Source organism: Centruroides vittatus, unplaced genomic scaffold, assembly GCF_030686945.1.
Source record: "Centruroides vittatus isolate TY-2023 unplaced genomic scaffold, ASM3068694v2 contig_452, whole genome shotgun sequence".
Taxonomy (NCBI): domain Eukaryota; kingdom Metazoa; phylum Arthropoda; class Arachnida; order Scorpiones; family Buthidae; genus Centruroides; species Centruroides vittatus.
Window position 1 is genome coordinate 2,227,911 of NW_027122248.1, and position 25,685 is coordinate 2,253,595.

The 25,685-nt window shown below is 30.3% G+C and overlaps 1 protein-coding gene across 1 annotated transcript; it reads left to right on the forward strand.

Moving 5' to 3' along the window:
* The first annotated feature begins 161 nt into the window (after window positions 1–161).
* LOC136977222 (importin subunit alpha-6-like) lies at window positions 162–25,685 on the forward strand. The gene is made up of 13 exons (XM_067272693.1): window positions 162–396; window positions 9,933–10,056; window positions 17,384–17,470; window positions 17,780–17,876; window positions 18,515–18,606; window positions 18,856–18,987; window positions 19,063–19,151; window positions 19,332–19,431; window positions 20,723–20,886; window positions 20,957–21,161; window positions 21,425–21,552; window positions 24,539–24,714; window positions 24,781–25,685. The coding sequence occupies exons 2-13, from the start codon at window positions 9,937–9,939 to the stop codon at window positions 24,972–24,974; spliced, it is 1,584 nt and encodes a 527-aa protein (XP_067128794.1). The 5' UTR covers window positions 162–396; window positions 9,933–9,936; the 3' UTR covers window positions 24,975–25,685.

Genomic DNA, 25,685 nt, shown 5'->3' on the forward strand with positions numbered 1-25,685 from the left:
TTTAATTTCATCCCTCCATTGCGGCAACCACGTGTCATTTATTAAACTAATGTACGTGGCCATATTGGAAGAATCACGTGGTGATGGAAGTTTAGCTATTCCCGAAGAGTAGTGCGAAAAACGATACAGAAAGTATTAAATAAATATTAAAATTAATAAACAAAGTAAACTAATGGAAAATTATTTATAATTTCGTTAGTAAATATCATAATATTCGAAGAATTTCTTCGGGAATTAGAAAGATTTTCTCAGTGACGAAACTCTCGTCCTCAAGTCACCTCTTTCGGACATTTTTGTCTCCTTACGTATTTGGGTTCTTCCCTTTTCTTAAATCAGAACCTTTTATTGGGATTACGTTTAATATAAATTATCTCGAGTTTTTACGTAATAATAAAGGTAAGACTTTAGATCTTTAACGTTGAGAATTTTCGTGGGATTTAATTAATGATACGGATGCTACCAATTCGCGGCAATTCGCTTCCATCCAACGTGCTCGTAATATACAGCAGTTAAATGTCTTCTCTGGGAAAGTTTCATTCAAACAGTTCTGCTGCGTTATAAAAACTGTATCTATTCGATAATTTAAACTTTTTAGAAACTCCCTCCAGAAATAAATTCGATTTTAACGTTAAAAAAAAAAAAAGAAATCTCAGACAGGTTTTTCCACACATTTTCTATTAATTACTTATGTAATATGCATTCATCTAGTAATTTTATACTTCATTTTATTTAGAAAATTTCTCTCCTAATGATTTTTGTATATGAAAATTTTTGAAGTAAATAAAGTGAATAGCTTCATAATCTTTGTTTATAATATTAATTCAAATTTATAACTAGCTTAATTTTTTTTTTTTATACAACTTGGCATCTAAGATGTTATTTTAATATAAATATGATAGAAGAATATCATGTGACATAAAACTATGCAAGGAAGCTCTTTGGTAAAAGTTGCAAAGCGTATTTTGAGAACGAAACCGAATAACTGCAATGAGCCGTCTTCTGTATTGTGTCCACGTCTTGAATCTTTTCCTCTTCCCATTGTGATACGCTAGCTCGTTACGTGTAATACTGGACCGTAGTCACGTAATTCAATGTCGCGTGTATCATTTGTACGTTTATTTCGTAAATCAAAAATGTTGTATTTCGTATCACCAGAAATTTGTTTACAAGTGTGAAAATATACTTAAAAAAACAGAAGTAATTAGTTTAAAGTGAAGAATATTGTTTCCTTACAATATTCGTGCAATAACAGAATATAAAAATATTTTTAGTCCGTTTCTTGCCTTGTCTGTGTCAAAAAGCATCGTGAGTAATTCTGAGTTACGAAAGTATACCTGGTAAATATCTTTTATCTCTATTTGTGTCTTTTTAAAATTTAAAATACTGTATATACTCAATGCCAAACCAGTGTGTGTGTATATAAATATAGCAAACAGTTCATTTTATTTCATCAAAATTTTATTAATGTCTAGTGAATATTTTCAAGTATATTAATGGAGTCGTCATGGCATTTCATTTTTAATTTGGATGAAAACATTTATTGCATCTTAATAAGATGATGAATTATTATAGAGCCTAAAAAGTTTTAGATTTCAAATACTGGCCTCTCGGTTATATGACTCTAAGGCCTGTGATAAAAGTCGTATAAGTGTGGAGTTGTTCAAAAGAAGAAATTGACCAACTTGAATGAACAATGTTAAAAATATAACTGTAACCCTTTCAGTATTGATTATCACAATTAAAAGCATTGTTTCTTTTAAATTCAAAATACAAAGTTAAATTTGGTAATGTTGCTACCTATGTCACCCAGAAATTAATATACATATGCAAGTTTTGTTGCAAAAATGGGCCTGTGGGGCTGATGTATTTTTCTTTATATTAAAATCTCTATAGGCAGAAACTGGAAGTATGTGGATTTTGGAAATTTTGTTGGCCATTGAAAGGTTACTTTGACGTAGATAGAATCCATGTTAGGGAAGGTCAATTTGTCAAAATTTGAAAAATATGCATGTAAATAATCATGGCCTGACACAATTCATACCAAAGTTATTAGTCAATACATACCTGGCAACGGCTTTAGGGGAATGCAACAATAGTCTGGACATACGTGACAGTGGTTGCTAAAGGGAACTATGACACTTTGTTTTATCTAAACATACGGCCAGCAACCATTCTCTTTCTAAAATCAGATATCTTCTGTATGATAATCCTCTTTGTTTTATCGTCTTCCTGGGCACCTGTTTGACCCATGGCAAAGTGATCGCTTGGTTCTTGTGATTGACAGTTGTGTAAAGTGAGGGAAAAATACAATAGTCTGAAATATTTGAAGGGGTGTAGAACTGTGAGAGTCATTCAAATGAGAGATTTTAGACATTATCAGGACTGGTAAAAAACATCTCATAACCGAGAGAGTTGCTTAAATGAGAGGTCACTGTATTTCAATCATAATAAATGATTATATTAAAACTTACATTAAATTTTCAATAAATAAGAATTTTGGAATATTTTAATAAATTATATAAATTCATAATCATTATACTTTAAAATTTATTTTACTGACAAAGTTTTCTATATGAAGAATATGATAGAAAGTTGTTAATCTTATGTGTTATATTAACTTATTATTACCTGCCAATTTTTATATTTAATTTTATGCTAAACACAAATAAGCTGAATGTTGTAATTAAATATAGAATTTGGAGAATTGTTAAAAAGTATTTTCAGTCTAACGAAACGCCAAATGAATGGATTACATAGGATGTATTGCCAGAAGTTTTCCAATCGATGTTTTCATAACCTTTTTGTGAATTCATTTTGTATGTTTCAGCCGTAGATCTTTCTCGGACAATTGTTCCCGACAAGAATAATTGCCACATTCGTCAGCCACTACACATACTTGTCTCAAATATATTTTTTTTTTCATTTCACTTATTTATAATATATCTACAACAAACTTCAGTAGAGCATCGATTATCTGAATCCCGATCGTCTGAATCCTGAATGTCTGTTAATCAAAATCATTCCAGTTGGCAAATTCAAATTTTTGCTGGTGCTGTGACGCCGTGAAAATTTACTGCCTGCCAACCTAAACTGAAGGCCTACTTTAATATACTACTTTAAGGTATGTATTTGTAAGATGCGATACAAAATATATATGGTACAGTTTTGTATATTTTTTGTAAACGATTGGTTATCCGAACAACCCCAGTCCCGAATTGTTTCAGATAATCGATGCTATACTGTACTAACATAAGTAAAATGAAAGGAACTAGGAAAAGAATGAAATGAGAAAATACCTTCTAAAATGCATAACAGCAAGTGGTCAGTGATCCAGGTTATGCAAAGGTTTTATTTTCATCAAACAGTTTTTGTGGTGTATCTACTAGTGCATGTTATAAGCTGTTGCTGTTTATACACGTGAAATTATGGTAATAAATTTGAACAAAGTTTGTTAAGTAGCACTTGTAAATTTGCCAAATCCCAATATATAGTTAGAACCATCTGAAAAAAACATGATTGCATGACAACAGACAATTTTTTTAATTATATGTAACATTCATTGATTATATAGTAGGGACTTGTTTTATGCAAGACTGATATATGTGGATTGTTTTTGTAGATAGTGAATGATATGGTTAATGTATTAGATGCACAAGGATAATTCTGACCGTTGACGCGCACACTGACTTATTTTTATTCTGAAGTTTATTTTGAAGCAAAGTAATGGTATAAAAATCAGAAGCAATTTTCTGTAGTCCAACTTTGTGAATAAATTATTAACAGAAATGAAAATAGAAGGTTTTAATGAAACCAAAAAGAATTTTGTGTATTCAGTATGAGATTTATGTAAAAATAAAACAAAGTAAAACTTTTGATGCTATGTAACAAAACAAACCACAATGGAAGGATAGTATCAACTAGGGTTTCTCGTTTCCCGGTCTTTTGCTTGTCCCGGGATTCCGGGATAAAAGTGAACTGTTTCCCGGGATCCCGGGAAATCCCGGGACAAAATTAATTATTTTTAACATATACAAATTATCATGAAATCAAATGATATAATTATTTTTCGTCTTTTAAAGTAATTTAATACGTTCCGCAACCTCCAAAATCATATTAATAACGCTGTGTAAGATATATATTGAAAATTTCCTTTGAACTACTAGAAATTTTCACAAGTAGAAAAAATTTATTAAAGCTTGCGGGAAATTGCATACTCAACTGCTTTAATTGAAACATCATAGCCCAATAATTCGGCAGTTCGTTTGTCTTTAATAATCAGGTTATGAAGAAAAACTTCATACTTACAGACTTTGTTCGTATCCTGGCCCAATTTGCACAACTTGGCGTTACGCAGTTATTGAAGCTACTGGGCATGTTTGAAAATTAAGACGACATAAGCACAATTATTACAGATATTACAGGTAAAGAATTTTGAGAGTCCTGCCACAAATAAGCTACATATTGATTATTGACCATTAGTGACGTGCCATAACGAGTAAAAATTTAAAAAACTAATAAGTAGGTTAAAATTAATAAATACAAATGGTATTCTGACAGTTTATAAGTTAATTATAATTTCTATTTGCAAAATTTCCCCAACCTTAACACAAAATAAGAAAAAAGTGAATTTTTAAGAAATTTGCGGGATTTCCCGGATAAGAAAAATTTCCCGGGATATTTCCCGGGGTAAAAAAACAGCCGGGATCCCGGGATCCCGTTTCAGAAACCCTAGTATCAACCACATTTTAACAGTTTTCTACTAATTGTGAGTGGTTTGCATAAGTGTCTAGTTAACTTGGGATGTACAGATTTACGTGGAATTTCATCTGTTGACATGCAGCCTTGTAAAACAAAATCATACTGTAGTTTATGTGAAGATCTTAGATTTATTATGAAAAAAATTCATAATTTGTTGCATAATTTTAGATATGTATTTTAAAAGTTTAAGGTTTTAAACATATAAAACTTCATCAAAAAGTAATAGTAAGAAATTCAAATTTTTTAAATATTAACTTTTGATGATAAACATTTTTAAATATAAACTGGGTGTGGGTAAAGCTAATATAATTTATTGAAGATGATAACTTGTGTGATAAGTTAGTACAGTAGTGCTTTATCATGTAAACAATCAAGTCTGAACTTTATAATTTCAAAGTCACTAATTTTAAAATCTTACAACTATCCTTCCAGAATATTTTAAATCATTAAATTTAATTTAAAATGAATGTAATAATTAATATTTGTACCAGATGGATGCCTAACTGTATCTTTATACAAAATTGCTTTGCTTTGTATGATTATTAATAGACTAATATCAATCCAATGTTTAGTAAATTAATTCTTTATAATTGAGAAAGCATCATGTCAATATCCATATATCACAAGAAGTTTTAAGTTAGTACAGTATGTGATAAGACTTGATTTTTTATTGAATTAAATCTAATCATCATCATCTGTGTCATTACTGATATAGTAGAATTCTAATTTTATTTGGAATTTCAAAAGTAAGAGGTTGAGGTTTAAAGGTTGTATTCAAAATCTGGTATTTGGGAATAGTGTAATGTTTTAAATACTATGCAACTGGAAAAAAATTATTATTTGAATTTTTTGTTAACAGACATCCAAAGCAAACAGTTTCTAATACATGGGATGAATTCAGCCTAAAAAACTAAATTCTACATCCAAATAATGTTTTGCAGTTTAAACCTTCAAAAATTTACTCATATATTATTATTCTAGAAAAATACATAGTTAAACCCCATTTATCTGGAACAAATGGGACCAGGGACCAGACTCAATCTGGATAAACCTACATTAGTGGGGTATTGAAGTAAAAATCTAAAATTCCCTACTGAAAATACTTTTTAATCGTTGAAAATAAACTTACATGCTTGACTAACTTTGAAAACAATAGGAACATGAAATTTATTCAGTGTATACAAATAGTATGTATTCTTATCCTTACAGACGTGAGATTGTTACATAGGTACAAATTAAGGTCATAAATAATGTTTTAATGATCTTGCAAACACTGCAAAATAATAATAATTTTTCCACAAGTGTGTATAAATTTAAAATGAAACAAATATTCAAATCAATCTGGATGAATGGAGTTTGCTAATTCACTCAAAACTGAAGGAAACATAAATACTGTAGACTTATCTGGAATTCAAATTGTGCTTGCAAGATAAGTTGTGCCCTGATGGCCACCTTAGAAAGGCTGAAAATGTTGGAAGTTTAACTGAAGTGTAAGATTAGTCTATAATAGAATGTGGTTTGACAGGTATCTTTAACTTCTGTGGACAAATGAATAATGATTAGATTAAACTTTGTAAAAATAACTTCAGTTTTATAACGTCTTTAATGAAATTCTTTTTAAATCCAATCACATTTATTTCCATCATAATTTTAGAAAAATCTGATAACTAATTCTATGACTAAGCTATACAATATTCTTATTTGTGGAATTTTTCTCTGCATTTTAATTTCATCTGCTTGAAATTACAGTAATAATAATTACTGTAATATCATGCAGGTCATCTACAATGATGCATATTCTACAGAAAGTTGCTAGAAGAGAAATAAAATCTTTAATAACTTGCCCCATCAGATACTCCAAGTCTGAAAGTCAATTGTTCAACTCTCATTTGCTGTGGAAGTTAGTTTAGATGGACATCCACTAGCAAAAGTGAAATGCAAAAATGATTTATTTTTTACATAATGAGTTTTAATTGTGAAATTGTAGTAAGAATCAAATAGTAAGATTTAAATTAATTCCTATTGCAAATATTAAAACAAGATGTCAGCTGACAATAGTAAATTGTTTGTTTCATCCATTTATCAAAAATTCAAAATTAAACAATATGAATATTTTTTATTAGGAAGATATTTTTTACAGCTGTTGTGTTTTAAATCTCTCTCATTTATCTCCAGAAATTCATCATTCTGATTATTGGCAAATATTTTTAGTAGCAATGAAATTTAATATATTAAAATGCAGTCACAATTTGCAAAGCAGAAGTTTGCCAGGAAGGATGTTGTTGCTGATGCAATATTTATTCTTTCTGTTTTTTGCCAGTGAATCACTACGAACTGAGCTTATAATAACTACATTAAAATTATTTTTAATTTGTTTTTACTTTTATTCTTATTATTAAGCTGCTGGTGGATTGCATACTACTATGCAATACCTGTGCTCAGTACTATTCAGGACCAAAATTAAGGCATATCTACAGAAAAACTATTACATACATGAATTGCACATAACTATAGCATCTATATTTAAGAATTTCCTAACTATGTGACATGTGTTTAGTACAGTTGCTTCTGTAGTGTGATGTCTTGTTAAAGTTTAATGTCTCTAGACTTTATGTAGTATGATGCATGGACAAGAAAAGACTATCAATGTCTACATGCATTTATTTTGTGACCAAATTCTGAATATTTGAGAATTTTTTCAGTGTATATGTTTTGTATGTTGTGCATGTTTGCTGCAGCTATGTCTATAATGCAGGTGAGTTTTTTGTTTGTCAGTGAATGTAATGTCTAGTCTGTTATAATGGATTGTTAACAAATAGTGAAGTATGCATATATTTGGTGATTGTGAAAAATTTTATTAGAAGATGAATATCTGTGACACACATACAGGATTTCTCAGATTTTCTAAAGATATCATAGTGATTTAGAGAAAGGTAAAGCTGTGATGAGTTCATAAGTGAAATTTAAAATCATCCCCACCCCATTGCACAACTTGCACCTGATTTCAGATTACCTTATAAACACAGTTTGTGAGTTATCTGCATAAAATTATGATGTATGCTGCTCCTTAATATACTGAAAGCAATTCATTGATGATAAATTACACTTTCTTCATTCATGTTTTATATTTAATTACAGAACAGATAAACCTATCAATAATCTCTAGAAATCAATCTGATTATTAACTAATTAAGATATTTTTGACAATGAATGTGATACAGCGTTATAAAAATAATGCTATTTAGCTTTAACACCACACCTATCTGCATTAACTGGATGAAAAATGTAATTAAAAGCTCATTATTTTATGCAGAAAATTTTTCATGGTAAAAACTAAAGTGCTAAATATTAACTCAAGAAGCAATAGCTAAAAAATTTAACAAAACTAAGTTATTAATGCATTTTTAATCAGTTGTCAGATATTAAAAGTAGATTAGAGGTTAATGAAACTTTATTGATTTGAAATTTTTTCTTCTTTGTGCAATGACTAATGATATCAGAGAAAAAATGTCTGCAGTCTGTATTTTTATTACATATTGTTAAATGAAATTAATAAAATTTTTGAATGTATTTAAGAATTTCTCTCAAATTTTTCTGTAAAGTCTAAATATTAGTAATAAATTGAACTTCTAGTATATTGGCACTTTCCTGACATTATTATTATATTCATCTGTCGTAGAATTTAAAATGGCCTTAAAGATTGTTGGTATATATAAAATTTTAATGCTGATATGTATGGTAATATATTTACAGTATTTTTTTTTTTTTTAACTTTTTAGTGCTTATTTGTCAGAATTTGTTATAATTTTCCTTTATAACCCTGCCTAAAAGGGCAGAAGAATTCTATGTTTTAAGTGGATTAATAGATTGGAAAAATATTTAATTACATATTTAACAAGTCTAGTTGTAAATTTACACAAATGAACATAATTTTTTAAGTTTGCAATTTGATTAAACAATAAGCTAAAGTATCACAAAACTCTCAAACTTCGTACATCAAATCTGTAACTTCAGATGCTTAACTGGATCAATATTCTATTGGTCCAATTAATCATTTGAAATTGCAACAACAATTATATAGCAGTGTCTACAAAGCTTTGTGCAAAATGTAACTGTATAGTATTTAATGGATGACAGTCCTTTATAACTGTTGTCTTATTAATACGACAAAACTGTACTTATGTTCACTTGTATCATCAATCATTTGTCATGTTTTGCTTCTTTTGTACAGCGCATTACCTATAAATAGGGTTTAAATGTTGCTTTAGTTTTTTAATAATTGTTTTATTGTAGTAAATTAATTAAAGATAAAACATTATTAAACAATATAAAGTAGTAGTAATCTATTTTCATATGATTTTTCACATTTCTTCCGAGTTAAAGCAAAGATGCTTGTTTTAATTGAATTTTTATTAAATGGATTAATCAACATTTTGTGCTATTACATGCAATTGATCAATTTCTAATCATCTAAATCAGTATTATCCAAACTTTTGGACTACTGTTCCCTTTTAGTGCATATAATTTTTAGCACTGCTGTAAAATCAGTCAAAAATGGTGTATTGAAAAATAAATCTTTTTAATTTAAACATTTATTTTATAAATTAAAAAAATAATTGTCTAAATGTATCTTAAACTACTTTATTAATTAAATTCATATGTTTCAAAATAAATTTTTATCTTCCAATGCTCCTATTATCCCATTGCTTCCCATCATCCCCCTTTGGGAATCACTAGTCTAAATGTACATTTTATTTAATATAAAAAAGTTTCCTACTAGAAAACAGTTTCTCGAAGGAAAATATTTAATAAATTTAAAACATTTATATAAAAATTATATTAGATTATATGTAGTTAGTTACAGGAAACATCATTTATATTAAGCAAAAATTTCAAGCTGTTTCCTTATTGCACAAAATGTCAATGCTGTACATTCAATAAAAATATTTTAGTTATTAAATCTTTATTATTAAATACTTTTTGACAATGGATAAAAATTATATATTTCCTTAATCTTTCAATTTGATATTGTTCTTGTATAAAAACATTCTAAAACTGCATTTTTTGTACTTCATTAAATTCTACTAAAACTTCATTATATTTAATGGATTGTTAATTTAATATCGTATTTCTGTTTTCATTGTAAAACTGGTCTTGTTATTTTTAATTTTTAGCAAAATGTCTAACAACACAACTCACCGTTACCGATATAAAAATATGGGATTAGATGCGCAGGAAATGAGGCGGCGGCGAGAAGAAGAAGGTGTTCAGCTACGAAAGCAGAAGAGAGAGAATGAGGTAAATTATTTAATTTATTATCATATTTGATAAGTAATAAGAATTAAGATGTTAATTTGTATTTACAATCCAGTATTTTCGAGTCGTGCACAAATATCATTTACGATACTGTAGTTTAAATATTTATTTTATTTTTACGAATAAGTTAACTGATTTCATAATAAACTAGACTAAGAGACTGTAACAGAACAGAAATTGAAATGAATTAAGATGTTCAGAAATGAAAAAGTGGCATCTTTATTGACTGTTCTTATTTTACCGATTTTCCCATCCTTAAACTATTTTTGACTGTTATTTATATTACCGGCAAAACCTGATTTTATGCCAAACTAGTTTTGCCTAGGCCAAACTAGTTTGGCGTAAACGTGTCAGGCCAAACTAGTTTAGAATTATTATTCAAGTATATTAATGGTTAATTTAAGTTCTTCATAAAACACAAATAAGTTCATTTTTAATTTTAGTTTGATTTTAAAAGTTATTTTCTATTATTTCGTTTGAATTTTTGAAAATATTTTCGAAAGTTAATTAACTTTAAAGTGCATGGCTTAATAAAAAAAAAAAAAAAAAAAAAATACAAACTGATAAGTACCGATTACCTTATTTTTATTTTATAGTTTTGTACAAGTGTCATGTCACTTCTAATCAATACCATTTTTGGTTAATGTTACCCTAGGTATCGAAGATGGAGGCTTGTCTCCGATTCCAGCAATCAGAAGACAGGGAACAGCGGGGACACACGTTCTAGCCTAACCTAACCTATTCTAATAATTTGGTTGCTAATAATTATGGTAATTTATTAGAATAGGTTAGGTTAGGTTAGAACGTGCGTCCCCGCTGTTCCCTGTCTTCTGATCGCTGGAATCGGAGACGAGCCTCCATCTTTGATATCTAGGGTAACATTAACCCTGTTTTTTATAATTAAGTAGACTATGTTTGAATAAATATTGTTCATCTAATTGATTGCCTTTTAATTTATTTTAGCCATTAATATACTTGAATAATAATTCTAAACTAGTTTGGCCTGACATGCTTACGCCAAACTAGTTTGGCCTAGGCAAAACTTGTTTGGCGTAAAATCGGGTTTTGCTGGTAACATTTATATTGTTTGCCGACCATTATAAATTTAGAATGATTTGACTGCTTCTGGCTAGAAAAATGGTAATCCCGGTAATTTTTTAACAGTGCAATTAAAAAAGAAGCCAATGTAATTGGGCTACAATTTTTTCCCACTGTCGTCTTGTCTGTCTGTCTTTCCTTAATTTCGAGAATGAAGTTAGGTAGATGAAAGACAAGACCAGGTGTGGAAACCGTAGTGTTAGGAGGCCCCAATTATTTTGCTTCAATTTTCATATTTAATGCAGCCAAATGGAAAAGACACTTTTAGATTTGTTTAGTAATATAGTGACTTTGGAATCATCTGATGTGGATTAATTAATATTATACACAAATTGTCTTTACCTTTTGATTTTCCCTTATACATATAATTAAAATTATGCTAAATCATTATAAAATAGACTCTGAATTAACCAGCACCCGTGGGGATTAGTAGATGCCAGATAAGTGTAGTTACTCGTTTGAGAGCTGCTGTTAAAAATAGAAGTAATATTATACTCCATACTATACCAGAAAACTCTGTATTGACTTGATATTAATATTGAGATGCAGTAATTAAAAGCAAATTAAGACAAACTTAATTTAATATAACCCAGTTTTTGCATAAAAACAACTTGTTAATGCAGTGTGCAATTTTAGTTGAATGGCAGCAGGAGATGACAACATGTGGTGCACGAAGTGTGGGCGTGACATGCCAAGTTTAAACTTATGTTTCTACTAGAAATTGATTTAATTTAAAGTATTATTGCTTCACTTTTTTTTACCTCATAAGATACTGGTTACTTTAATTTCAGTTAATGGTGAGTCTACTGTACATTTTAATTTAAATAATTATTTTTTAAATATCTTATTATTATTATTTCTGGAGACTAACTGCCCACCAAAAACTATTTTGAAAATCTCATCTCCTATTGAATATAGTACTATTAAGGAAAAAAAAAATACAGCAAGTGATGCTGGTGAGAAGAGTGAAATATAATAAAATTATTGTAAATTAAGAAATCAATATATACCAAATTTTTATGTTAGTTTTTCATATTCTGAAATTAGTAGTTTAGTTTAATGAGGTATGGCAATGCAACATGAGGATCTTCCAATGAAGACTTGCTATGGAAAATTGGCTCTTATTTATATGTTAGATATGTGAATAAATGCCAGAAATCTTACATGGCTAACCCTCTTGACGAGGCGCAAACCATCAACTATGATACCCACAACCAACTACTAGTGTTTGATAGTGTTATTCACTCAGCCACTAGTAGGCTTGAAATCAATGACTTTGGTGTACAGTACAAGAAGAAAGTGTAGTTAAGTGAAATTGATAAATGAAAAAGAAGCAGAGAGCATTCCAGAATATGAAGTTTGTAAATTTATTACAATGCTGCACTAGTTTAACTTGGTGTGGTTGTTCATTTTGTGAATTTGGCAGAAAATTTGTTTAATTTGTGAAATCAGCAGTTGTGCCTATTTCGTGAAATAAGCAATTTTCCTAGATTTGGCATAGCATTATCTTATAATTGAGATGGGTTGATGATGATGATGATAATAAGCACAGAGCCCAAACATTAGGAGCTGAAGGTTGAAATTTGGTATACAGTTAAGGGTATGTCATGAGAATGCACACTAAGAAAGGATTTTTCGAAATTCCCCCTGCAGAGGAGAGGGTTAAGGATTACCCTGAAAAACTTGGTTTCTACTGTATTATTTTAGATGTGGTTTTTGTGGGAAATCGAACATATTTTTAGACCTATCTAAAAATTCTTTAACTAGTCTCAGAAGAGGGGGGGACCTAATTCTTACACCCGGTGAAAATGGGTAAGATTAGCTATAATCCAGTAATCTTAATCTTCACTATCACTACTTTTTGCCTGAGCAATGCCATCTGCTAGTATACATATATAGGGGTCACTCTGAAAAATTTTTAAAATATTTCCAACTATTTGCCAATTTTAAATTTCTTTTGCCACTTCAGATTATTTATCACCACCAGTTTTACTTGCTAATTAATGAAGGTGCTTGTAGCCTTATCAGTTTGGTGTCTGGAAAGCAAAAGTAAGCTGTTACAAGGACAGGGCTGGACATTCAAGTCTCTGATTTGAATGAAACTTGGTGAGCATGTAGCGTGAAACACAGACAAATTGCCCTTGTCTAAATAATAAGACTCAGTTCTCAAGCATTTCCAAAAATTGAAACTCTGAAAATTTAGTATTTGGGCTGCAATTTGAAAAAATTGTAGACCTGTAAATTCCCACTGTTTTCCGTCCATCTATCTTTCTTTAATCTCAAGAACAGAGTTAGATAGATGAAAGACAAAACCAGATATGGACAACTTAGGGGCAGGAGGCCCCAATTAACTATATGTGAACTTCTGATGCAAACTGGAAGTCAAATTATTTCAATTCAAAACTTTTTCCCTGAAAGCAGTTGAATAGCATGTCTCCAGTAGGCATGACTCCACTGCCTATGGAAAAGTATGATATACAGGGGCAAGATACTACAGTACTAATTTGAGGTGGAGAGCATTTATTTTAAATGAAAAAAATTAAAAATATAATGAAAAATGCAGCCCAGCATTGTGATGATGTCACAATAAATAACTCCTTTCAGGGGAAAATTTTTGAATTCAAATAATGTGATTTCCACTTTGTATTGCAAGTTTGTATATACCTATAGTTATTTGGGGCTTCCTGCCGCTGAGTATTCCATGTCTAGTCTCAGCTTTTACCTATCTAACTCAATCCTTGAGATTAAGGAAGGACAGATAGATATAAGTGGGAATTTATAGGTTACAATTTTTTTCAAATTGCAGCCAATAAAATAAAAATGTTTGTTATTAGCTGAAAATTTATTCTAGCAGGTTGTGATTGTTCAGTCGAGTGCCAAGGGACCAATGTACTGTCTTTGATTAACGAGATTGATATACATGGTAGTGTTGAGGGATTAATTAATTGTGTTTATCAAAGTATACCTTTATATATACACATGTAATGTATTGGCCTGAATATTATGTGACGTTTTTGCAATGTTCTTTTTTATAGACTGGGTACTGCTGTTCAGGGACATAAAACTTCCAAAGACTTATAAATTAAATCAGGGGTGGCCAATATATGGCCCACGCAATGGGTTTATGTGGCCCGCGATTAATTTTTCAATATTAGCTACTTAACTTCCAATAATTGGTCAAATGGATTTGCAATACTTCATTTTTTAAAAAAATTCCATTGTAGAGATTTACAACTTTTGTATTTGTCTGATATAAATTTACACCATTTGAAGAACTAAAGATCACACACTCACTGAAACTTATCTGCCATTCCGCCATGTTACTCTGTTTATGCTGATGTGTGACATGCAGCGCCGCCTGCCTGTTGATTTTTTTTTGCTTGTACGTTTCTTAGCATTGTAAAATGACATTGCGCATGCGTCAGGAACTTCTGTTTGAACAGACCTGACCTGCCGCCCGAGTCAGCATATTTGTATTTCACATGATTTAATTTTAATATATCGTTTGGCCTGTGAAAAAATTTTTCTTTCCAATTTGGTACATGGGCAAAAACTGTTGGCCACCCCTGAGTTAAACACTCAATTTTCAGAGACCCAATTTTTGGAAATGCTTGAGAAATGCATCCTATTATCTGGACAAGCTGTTTGTGTTTAAGGCTACATATTCACCAAGATTCGTTCAAATTGGAAATTCAAACATCTTGTCCTTCCCTTTTCAGCAATAGGAATCATTTTTGAATAATTTTTTAATGAATAATTCTGAATAACACATTTGATTACAACACTTAAATGGTATTTCACATATTCTGTCATATCAAAATCTTTGATTTAGTCTACTGAAAAAAGATTAAAGTGAAAAAAGTCACCCTAAAGAATTCACCGAATTTTCTGTCAGTTGATAAAAAATTCCCAATTTGGAAACACTGGGTGCCTTGCACAAGACTGCCTTTTGTTCTCAATGTCACTTCTTACTTTTCTGCTTCAAATTGCCATGTGATGTGATGAAATTGCTAGATGTGTGATGCATTGAACTCCCATTACACAGGAGCTAGATATTCTGTTTTACCTGAAGTGTGCTTTGTGATTTGATGCTGAATGTCGAAATAAGTGGACTAGAGAATTTATTGCCACATTGATAAAAATATTGCCAAGTGGCAGTTTCAGCTCTATGCAGTGCAAACCCTGTATAATATAGGTATCCCTTGTACAGGTTGTTCATAAAGCTGGATTGCTGGATGAGGGATTCAGCAATTGCAATCCCTAGTTATAATATGTTTGGACAACATTTCTCCTTCAGAATACTTCTTCAGGACATTCCAGTTTGGACCAATGTTTGTTCCTCAATCTGCGGCACCTAATCCATTCTCTGTTATACTGAATGTGGAGAAATTAATATCAGCTGGAAATAATAGATGTCAAGACACCCGCGAGGAATATCTTAGATGAAAGGCACTATTCGCAATTGAAGAATACAAACTGGAGCTGGAAGTTAATAAATTCTGGGACTACAAGTGCAGTAAACGTTGGCTCAGATCTAACGACATCACATTGGTCAAAGTTGATATAAGCAAGGCAGTTGTGATCATAAAATAGGGCCACCTATGTTGATCTATTACACCAATATATAGTAGACAAGCAATGTCAGCTCTCTGATGCCTTGTATATAACAAAACCACAAAATCATGTTGGTAAGTTCAAGCACATTGGCCTAGCAGTGGCACTAGACTTGCAGCACACAATTGTCAGCTCCCCGGACACCACCTGCCTTTGCTAAAACACACAAACCTGATCAATAATTGTGTCCTGTGATTGATAAAGCCAGATCCCCAATGTTCTTGTTGGAAGAACAGATCCATCACTCTTTAAAGTGCTGCTCGTCTTGAAGCATATGAATATACGGTCTCTGATTCACGCACATCTCATTCCAAACTTTCAGGTATTAATTTAAATGGGAATGAATATCTTACGGTGTTCAATTTTGTATGTTTCTTTCTTCATTTGGTGTTTTTGCACTTTAAGAAAAATTCCTTCTCAGCACTATCCCTGATGCTTAGACTTTCTATTCCCAGATATTAGAGCTGGCATACTTATTGTGCTATTCATTCTTTTTTTTTTTTACTTTGATGAACACACACACATCCAAAAAAGGGGGTGCTAATGGGTAGCCCCATTTTGGGAGATCTTTGTGAACTTTTCTTATGACAATTGGAGGAGCGATCTTTAGTAAACTTCAAACATAATATCCTTAGTCATACCCGTTACGTGGATGGCATTTTGATTATATGGAGAACTAAACTGGATATGGGAGAGATGTTAAAAGCATTTAATAATTATAACTATGGATTAACACTAGAATTAGATCAAGAAAGCTAAACAGAAGTTAATTATTTAGGCATCAAGTAGTGTATAATAAGTTAAACACCACAATTTACCACAAACATACATCCCCTCTTCATACCGGCAATTCAGCTGACCCATGATAAGGCAGCCGCTTTCCACACACTAGTCATGAGAGCATACTCACATTGTACTGAGCTGTCGTATACCAACAAGGAGCTAGAACAACTGAAACATATTGTGTCCAAGCATGGGTACAGCCGCTCATTAATCAATGCTCTAGCTTCCACACATCTAGCTAAGCATTCCAACACCAATACAAGCATTAACAAAACAGAGGGTAATCGGGTAATCCTAAGCTATGAACCATCCCTACATCACATTTACAAGAAGATTGCCAAAGATTTAAACCTACATGTAACATTTTAAAATAATTTTATAAACGTTTAAGTCAACAATTTATTCATTATTATATAATTCACCCAATATTGTTTGTCTGCTTCCAACTTTTAACGACAGCCAACTAGCATAATACCGACTTTTTAAACTCTTTTATTGCAAGCAATAAATGATTAACATTTGAAAGCACTGATTAATACTGATAATGTGCATTAATTATCATTGTTATCATCTATATATTGAGTCTGAGAGCATGAAGAGAGAGCTTAAAAAGGCCTATTTACCCGAAAACAATGTTAATATTAACCACGACTACAGGAGGAGTCTTTGTGTGTGTATTAGATACATTCCACAGTATAAAATTCAAAATATAATTTTAATTGTATATTAAAACACTTTTGTTTAATTGTTTTTATTCTTTGCTTTAATTTATTTTATCAATATTAAGTGTCATTTTAGCAATTTTTTTTTCCAGCTTTGTAAAAGAAGAAATCTTGAAACAACAGATAATTTTAAGGAAGAAATTGATCTATTAGAAGATGGTATTTCATTGACTTCTCAGGTAATAATAATTTTTTTTTTTTAAATATTAAGAAATTAATAGTAACATTGCTAAAATTAAAGTTAAAAATGTCTTCAGCTTCTTTATCATCATCAACAAAATATATAGTAATAAATTAGCTTATTGCTATTTAAATGGCTTTTCTATAAATATTTTTCGCTTGTCTAAAACAAAAACAATTTATTCTTTTTCCAATATCCTGTATTTTCTCCCAATTATTTTTTATTCATTACTAAATCATTAAGGTATAAAAAAATAAATAGCAATTATTAGAGTTTTCTGTAATGGGTTATGTCTGTTTTCTTCTAGGGTGTTATTACCGCAGATATGACTGCAGCTTTGTACACGGAGAATACGGAACAACAACTGTACGCAACACAAAAGTTTAGGAAATTATTATCTAGAGGTTAGAAAATTTATTAACTGTTTCCTTGAAAATCTTATATATATTGTTCAAATATTAATCGTAGGTAAATGAATGAACATCAGACTTCATTAGTCTAGATTGAGATCCAGATAGTCATTAGTAATATATTTGCATGTTTAAGAAGTTTGAGGCCCACTCCAAGCTTATCATTTCTTCTAAGAATTTTCTAAAATTATTAAATTAAATTTTGCACACTGGTGATCAAGTGGCTAAAACCACGGAGCACTAGTAGTTCTGTCACAGGTTTGTGCCTCACCACCAGGCTAGCCATGTGGAATTTTCTGCATTTTATTCATGTATCTAAAAGCTAAATAGGAACCAGTTTCCTATAGAGAGTCCTGGGATGCATCCTCTTGGTATTACCCATATTGTCTTATCTCCAGCAATCCAATCCAAATTAAATTTCAAAATCAATTCTAATTGTTAACCTTAGTATAAGATGATAGCCTACCTACTTACCTTTAGGAAAAAAATTGTTTGAAAATCCATCAATTTAAACTTTTAATTGATTTTCTGAATAATATTTTTTATATAACATACAATTTATGCGACCAAATAATACTAAAAACTATATACTTTATTTTTTCTTTCATATAAATTGAATTTACTATATAAAGAACCCAATCCGCCTATTGACGAAGTGATACAAACAGGAATTGTTCCAAAATTTGTGGAATTCTTACAGAGAGATGATAATTGCACTCTTCAAGTAAGTATTAATTGCGAAATTTACTTAATTAGATTATTAAAAATTTCATCATACAAAATAAATTTACAATTATTTTATATTTCATAATCACTTATTGTACATCAGAATAATTAGAAGGAATGAATATCGAAATGTTAGAAAGTATTTTTCTAATTTGAAAACCTGTCAATTAAATCTAAAATAAATAAAATAAAACTGCAATATAAAGATTTATTTACTAAACATATGTTTTTTCTTTTTTTTTTTTAGTTTGAAGCAGCTTGGGCATTGACAAATATCGCTTCCGGAACATCTCTCCAAACTAGGATGGTGATAGAAGCCGGTGCCGTACCTATTTTTATTCGATTATTACTGTCTGACTATGAAGACGTCCAAGAACAGGTTTATGAAATAGTCTTATTTTATTCTTAAAAAATTTAATCTATTTTTATTAAAATGAGCTTTTTGTGAATTCAGGCAGTATGGGCTTTAGGAAATATAGCTGGAGATAGCCCAGAATGTAGAGATTACGTTTTGAACCAAAAAGTTTTAGTTCCGTTATTACAGTAAGTTGAAATTAAATTCTTTTTTAAAAATTGCATTTAGATTATGATTTAAAAGTATAAGGAGTTAGACTTTTCAATCTTAACTGTAAAGTTTGATGTGCCTTGCTATAGTCTTAGGTGTCAATTATATAATCTGTATTAATTTTTTAATTGACTAATTGGAAATTTTATAATTTTCAGATTATTAAATAAATCGTCTAGAATATCTATGACAAGAAACATTGCTTGGACGATATCCAATTTATGTAGAGGAAAAAATCCTTCTCCACAGTTTGATCAGGTACCGTTATATTTTAATTTTCATCATAATGTACGATACAGTATGTAAAATATCAAAAATCTATCAGTTTTGTAGAATAATTTTCAGAAATAAAATTATAGGAGTTCAAATTATGTTTAATTTTAAAAAATATATATCAGAATATAAAATGTTTATGAAACATTGTAATATTCTGTATTTTCCTAAAGATATAAATTGCTAGGTTTTCTTTGAGTTTATAAAAAAACAAAGGTAAGGCTTATTGCAGAAAAATGATTCTTGCTGACAGGAATTAAAGGGAAGCCGAGAAGGTTTAATTGATGTTGTTTCAAGTTTTTTTCAAGTTATTAAAGTTTATAAGAAATAAATCAGTCTATATGCAATCAAATGAATCTTAGCTTTTAAAAACTTATTTCCATCACAAAAGTCGGAAGCTATTTATTTACTTATGCTTACAATACAAAGTGCACTCAACTATGATCTTATTACTCCACCTAATGCTCACTGAGAAAAATTATATGTCGAACAAATGTTTTTGACCTGTTGACATAGACCATCTTCAGGTTTTTGAACTCGAATTTTATTTTGGTAACCTCTTATTGTTCATCATTTATTTATTTAATTCATTTGCTTTTAAATTTATATTTAAAATTCGAAAAAACAAATGTTATATTTTTGGGACAATTTACAATTTGAGTTCAAACCCTGAAGATGGCATGTTAATAGGTTGAAAACATTTGTTCGATAAACAATTTTTCTTGGCAAGTATTGGGAAGGTAATAATAGTGCAAGTATTCTAATCATACAATCTTAAGTAATTATCCTGATTATTTGATTAAGTATAGATCTTATTATAATTATTGGCTAAGTTAAAACTTAAGAGAAATTCAACATACTAAGAAACTATCGATATCTTTGGAAATAAACATCTAGCCTGTAAACAGAATCATTGAGATATCAAATAAATCTAATTGATTTCTTTGATATCCTTATTAGCCCTACAAATTCTCCTGTCAAGAGAGGAGCCTATCCTGTATCAGAATTTATAGAAATAAATTTAAAATGAAATTTTGTAATTTGTTAACCACTACTTATGCTGCAAGACAAACTTTGAAAGTTATTCTAAAGGGTCTTAGGCTACAAAATTAGTTCAAGCAAGAAGTGTAAATACAGAATGAATGAAAAATGAAATTTAATACTACTATTTTGTGGTTAATATTGTTATTATAATTTGAATTGCTAAGTGACCATTTTAATATTTTTTTATAATTTATATAGGATTGAGAAATTTTAATTTTCAATATATTTGTAGGTATCTCCTTGTTTGCCAGCCTTAGCAAGGTTATTGTTTCATAATGACGGCGATGTTCTAGCCGATACATGTTGGGCTCTGTCGTATCTCTCGGATGGTCCAAATTTAAAAATACAAGCAGTTATTGATTCCGGAGTTTGCAACAGATTGGTGGAATTGCTAATGTACATAAGTTACCTTCATTTTATTCTTTATTTAGGTATTATTTCAATCTGAATTTTTATGTAAAAATAGGTACAATAACCAGAATGTGGTGTCTGCCGCGCTAAGAGCGGTTGGAAATATCGTCACCGGAGACGACGTCCAGACGCAGGTAATTTTAAACTGTAATGCCCTGCCGTGTCTCCTAGCATTGCTGTCTTCGCCCAAAGAATCGATTCGTAAAGAGGCTTGTTGGACTATATCGAACATAACTGCAGGAAACAGACAACAGATACAGGTATACAGTGTATTTAGGTTAAACAAAGAATAATGCCAAATTTTAATGAGTAATAAATTTTAATTAATTAGCCCTATTAAAATTTGGTGGTATCACTTGTTTTTACATAAGGTTTGATTTTATATGTAATTAAATACATAGATGAAAAATATTTTATAATGAAAACAAGAACTCTTATTTTCTTCAGTTTTTTTCAAATTATTTACCAAACTTTTTAAATTGATTTTTCAGTTAATAATAATAATTAAAAACCTCCTTTGTAGGCTGTAATTGATGCTGAAATATTTCCAGTTTTGATTGAAATAATGACAAAAGCAGAATTTAAAACAAGGAAAGAAGCAGCTTGGGTAATTACTAATGCTACGTCGGGAGGTTCGCCAAAGCAAATTAGGTAAGTTGCAAACAATTACTGATGTCATTTCCTATCCTAAAAAGGTAAATATTAAATTATTTATTTAACAAAAATTTAGCTTTATAAATTGAAGCAGAAGTTATTTTAGTCAAACTACTAGAAACTATTACAAATTTCTGAATTTGGCAATATGGGATGTTGTTGCTGTCACTGTGTGATCTTGCAGTTTCATCAAGAAAGGCCTGAATTGATAAGGTTTTGCTCTTTTGTTGAATGGCAGCTTTCAGTCTGGAAGTTGAAAACACAACCTAAAGCATAAGAATTTTGCCTACCAATTGAGCATTCTTAAACTTTTTTGACCAAGGAATCTGGATTCTTTCACTCTGGAGGCAAATTTTGATTCCAGGGTGATGTGCTTGCCATCTTTTCCCTTGGTATAATGGGCAGGCATGCATGCGCTGCATGTACGCAATAACTTTAGACTACTGCTGCTTACTTGCAACATATACCTTATGGCAAAACACATCTCACAAAGGATATCTACTAATACATGGTAGATATCATCCTACAGTCCTTACTCTCTATAAGTGTATCAGCTCTGAAAATATGGATAAAGAAACTTAAACAAACATCATCACTAAAACTCGATACATTATTGAACTACAACCCAGCCAATGCTGTGTGTCATCAGGCTGGATAACAGCTATAATACTAATAAATTATTAAACGATTTGGTACCAGAGGGAGGCGTTAGGTGCCATCTCTTAATGAATTTAATATCTGCAGACTACTCCATATCATAAACATTTTGTTGTTCTGTTACGTTGAAACAACACAATATATGAATACATTAACCTATTAGAAGATTTCAGGCCAAGAGAACCAGAATAGGTTTAAGGAATCTTTTGGAAAAATTCCTTGCCTTGTATTTGGTTTATTTCAATGTGCATATTAAGTCTGGGGTGCTATTGTGCAAGTGGGGACCAGTAGGCCAAATGTGTCTTAACCTGAAAGGTCCATTTTGCACAGTCTGGGATGTATTGTTGTTTTTTTGGTGTTGCATTGTGTTTTCTAGAAATATAGTGAATGACGAATGTATTTTGTACAGATATAGCATATACAGGTACGTTTGTGAGCTGAATGAGTTAAATGAGAATGACATCATCGTTATTCTTACTTTTGTTAGATATTCCAACCGATTCGTTTACAACAAAATGGCAGTTTCTAAAATCAAACGTACAAATGTTGCTAATGCTGTCTTATCTGAAATATTTTTCTTAGGTTGCTTCTGACAAACAGTTATTTGTATCATTTTGCCTTTTAATCCACAACATAAACACTTGAGTAGATATAGAAACACTGATATTGCTGGGTGCCATTTTCTTCATGAAGTAAACTAACTCTCTCTTTTGTGAATTTCATAAGAGTTTCATTTGAAACACCTCTAACATCAAGCATGCATACTGAGTAGAATTTATACTTTATGACCAACTCGTTAGTTACACATTTAACTCATTAGACTTTACGAATACATCCATAATAACTGTGAATATGGGATGCCATCAAATGACTTCATAAGGTGTTACAATATGTTAGGAAACTATCTGAGCTCTGGATAGAAAGCTAACGGTGTTACATAGGTTAAACGAGGGTTCAAGAATGCCAAGCCATGCAGGCAATAAGTAACAAAAAGTTGTTGACTTGTTAAACACTAACTTTATAGTGTATTTTGAAGACACATGGCAAATTTTCATTGGTTATCTTTATTTAGTTGAGTTTAATTTTAGTTCTTATATATGTACAGTACTGTCTACTGTAATAAGTATTCAATATGCATTATATTATTGCATATTATCTTCAGTCAACTACATTATATATAGTTGGCTGAAGAGGGGCAGAAACAGCCTGAAACAAGTACAGAAAAATGATGTACCGTATCGACTAAATAAAGATAACCGATGAAAATTTGCCACGTGTCTTCAAAATACACTATAAAGTTAGTGTTTAACAAGTCAACAATACGAAAAGGACACGATTTCACAAAATACTAACAAAATGTTATTGATGAATCAAAAACCCGGAATAATTAGTATACATGATAATGAAAAAAATCTGTTTATTGTTCTAGACCCAAATATATATGAGGGCAGTCCAGAAAGTAACTTATGCTTTAGAATTTAAAAAAAAAGAAAAAAACCCTAGTGAAAGGAAACCTTTTTTATTTGACTCCTTACAATATGACATTAATTAGAGGTTGTTTGTGTGTCACATGTGGTTTCTACAGCTATTTTGTTGTTTTGGGAGAATATTGTGTTATATTTTATTTGTGATGCATGAAGTGTTTTGTAAAGTGCACAATAACATGCAATTGGTTTGTATTGTGTAGGGTCTCTGGTGTGGTTTTGGGTTTTGTGTATTTGATGCTTGTATAAGAAACTTTGTCACGTTTTGTGGATTATTGATTGTGTGTAAAATGTTGGGCTAATTTCTGATGCAGGAATGTGAACTTTTTTGTACCAGAAATATTATGTAGAAGCTTAAAAAGTATTTTCAAATATAAGTTTTTATGTTAAAGTCAGACTTCATTCAAAGAAACTATTTGAAAATATTTAAATATTGAGGAAAATAACAAATAATTAATAACGCTGCTATTCTATTTTAATTTATGGATAAAATAAAAAAAAATGATTTACAAAAATTTTAACAATTGAAGACAGACATTAAAATCTGTAGTTTTCTTACATGTACTTCACAGCTACAGGAACACAGTTGAAAAGACTGTTTCTCTGTTGACGTGAAGGATGTGTAAAAATATCACAATTTCTGTTAGTCTATATGAAAAAAACTACAATTGAAGACAAAAAAAATAAAATATATTATATCAAGATTATTTTTAATAATTATTAAACCAAAATAAGATTATTATAAGTAATTAAAGTCAACAGTATCATCATTTTTTTCTAAAACTATGATAATTTAACAGTCTAAGAAGAAAAACATATTACATTGATTGATTTATTTACAGATATTTAGTAGAGAAAGGATGTATTCCACCATTGTGTGAGCTATTGACAGTAATGGATCCAAAGATTGTCTTAGTTGCTCTGAATGGCTTAGAAAACATATTAAGGCTAGGTGAAAAAGATTCGAAAAACAACGGTGGAGTTAATCCCTATGGTGTCATGATCGAGGAATGCTATGGTGAGTTATACGTTTGCTCTAACCGCATACTAATCTATATTGTATTAAACTTTACTTTGCTTATAGGTCTAGATAAAATAGAGTTTCTACAATCGCATAGTAATGCAGATATTTATAATAAGGCACTCCACATTATAGAACATTATTTTGGAACAGAAGAGGACATAGAAGACATAGTGCCGGCCATTGACGAAAATAATCAGCAGTTTCAGTTTGCGGTCGTGGATCAGAAGGCACCGGTCGGCGGCTACAGTTTTTGATTCGAAAAATCATATCTAAACGACACGACAAATAACTAAAATGACAAAATTGAAATTTTGGAAAAACTGTGTCCAAAAAGTGAACATTGTGTTTAGATAATTCACAATTATATAAACCAAAATATACAAAACAAAGTGATAAAACTAATTTATATTAGATATTGAAATTTATAAAAGACATTCATATCTAAGTGTCAATCTCAGTGCCATGTTGCGTGATATGCGCTCTAAATTTCAAATTAGAAGGGGAAAAAATCAAATAGCCACTGGCGTGAAGAAAACGACAAGAGTATTTTTTCTCACGGACGGACAATTTTTGAATTCAAAGGAGGATTGGGAGATTCGACTTTAAAAACGAGTGGGAAATGGCGAGGCTCCGTTTACGGTCGACACGAATAATTTTTGTTGCGCCGACAGTTTATAAAAAAAATGTAAATATGTTTATATTGTTAATTTTCATTCATTTGAAAATTTCTTTAAGATATTTAGTTGTTATATTATCAAATAAGAGAATTAAATTTTTTGTTAATCGTTATTTTAAAAATTATCCTGTAATTTTGTTGTGGGAAATGAAATTGTTTGACTATGTAACAGCAATTGAGTCACAGATTACATAACATATTTAGTTTTAAATTGTGTATGTTATCTGTCAAATTATGTATTTTACAAATATTAAAGCTTCGAGCAGAATAAAAGTTCTGATGTTTATAA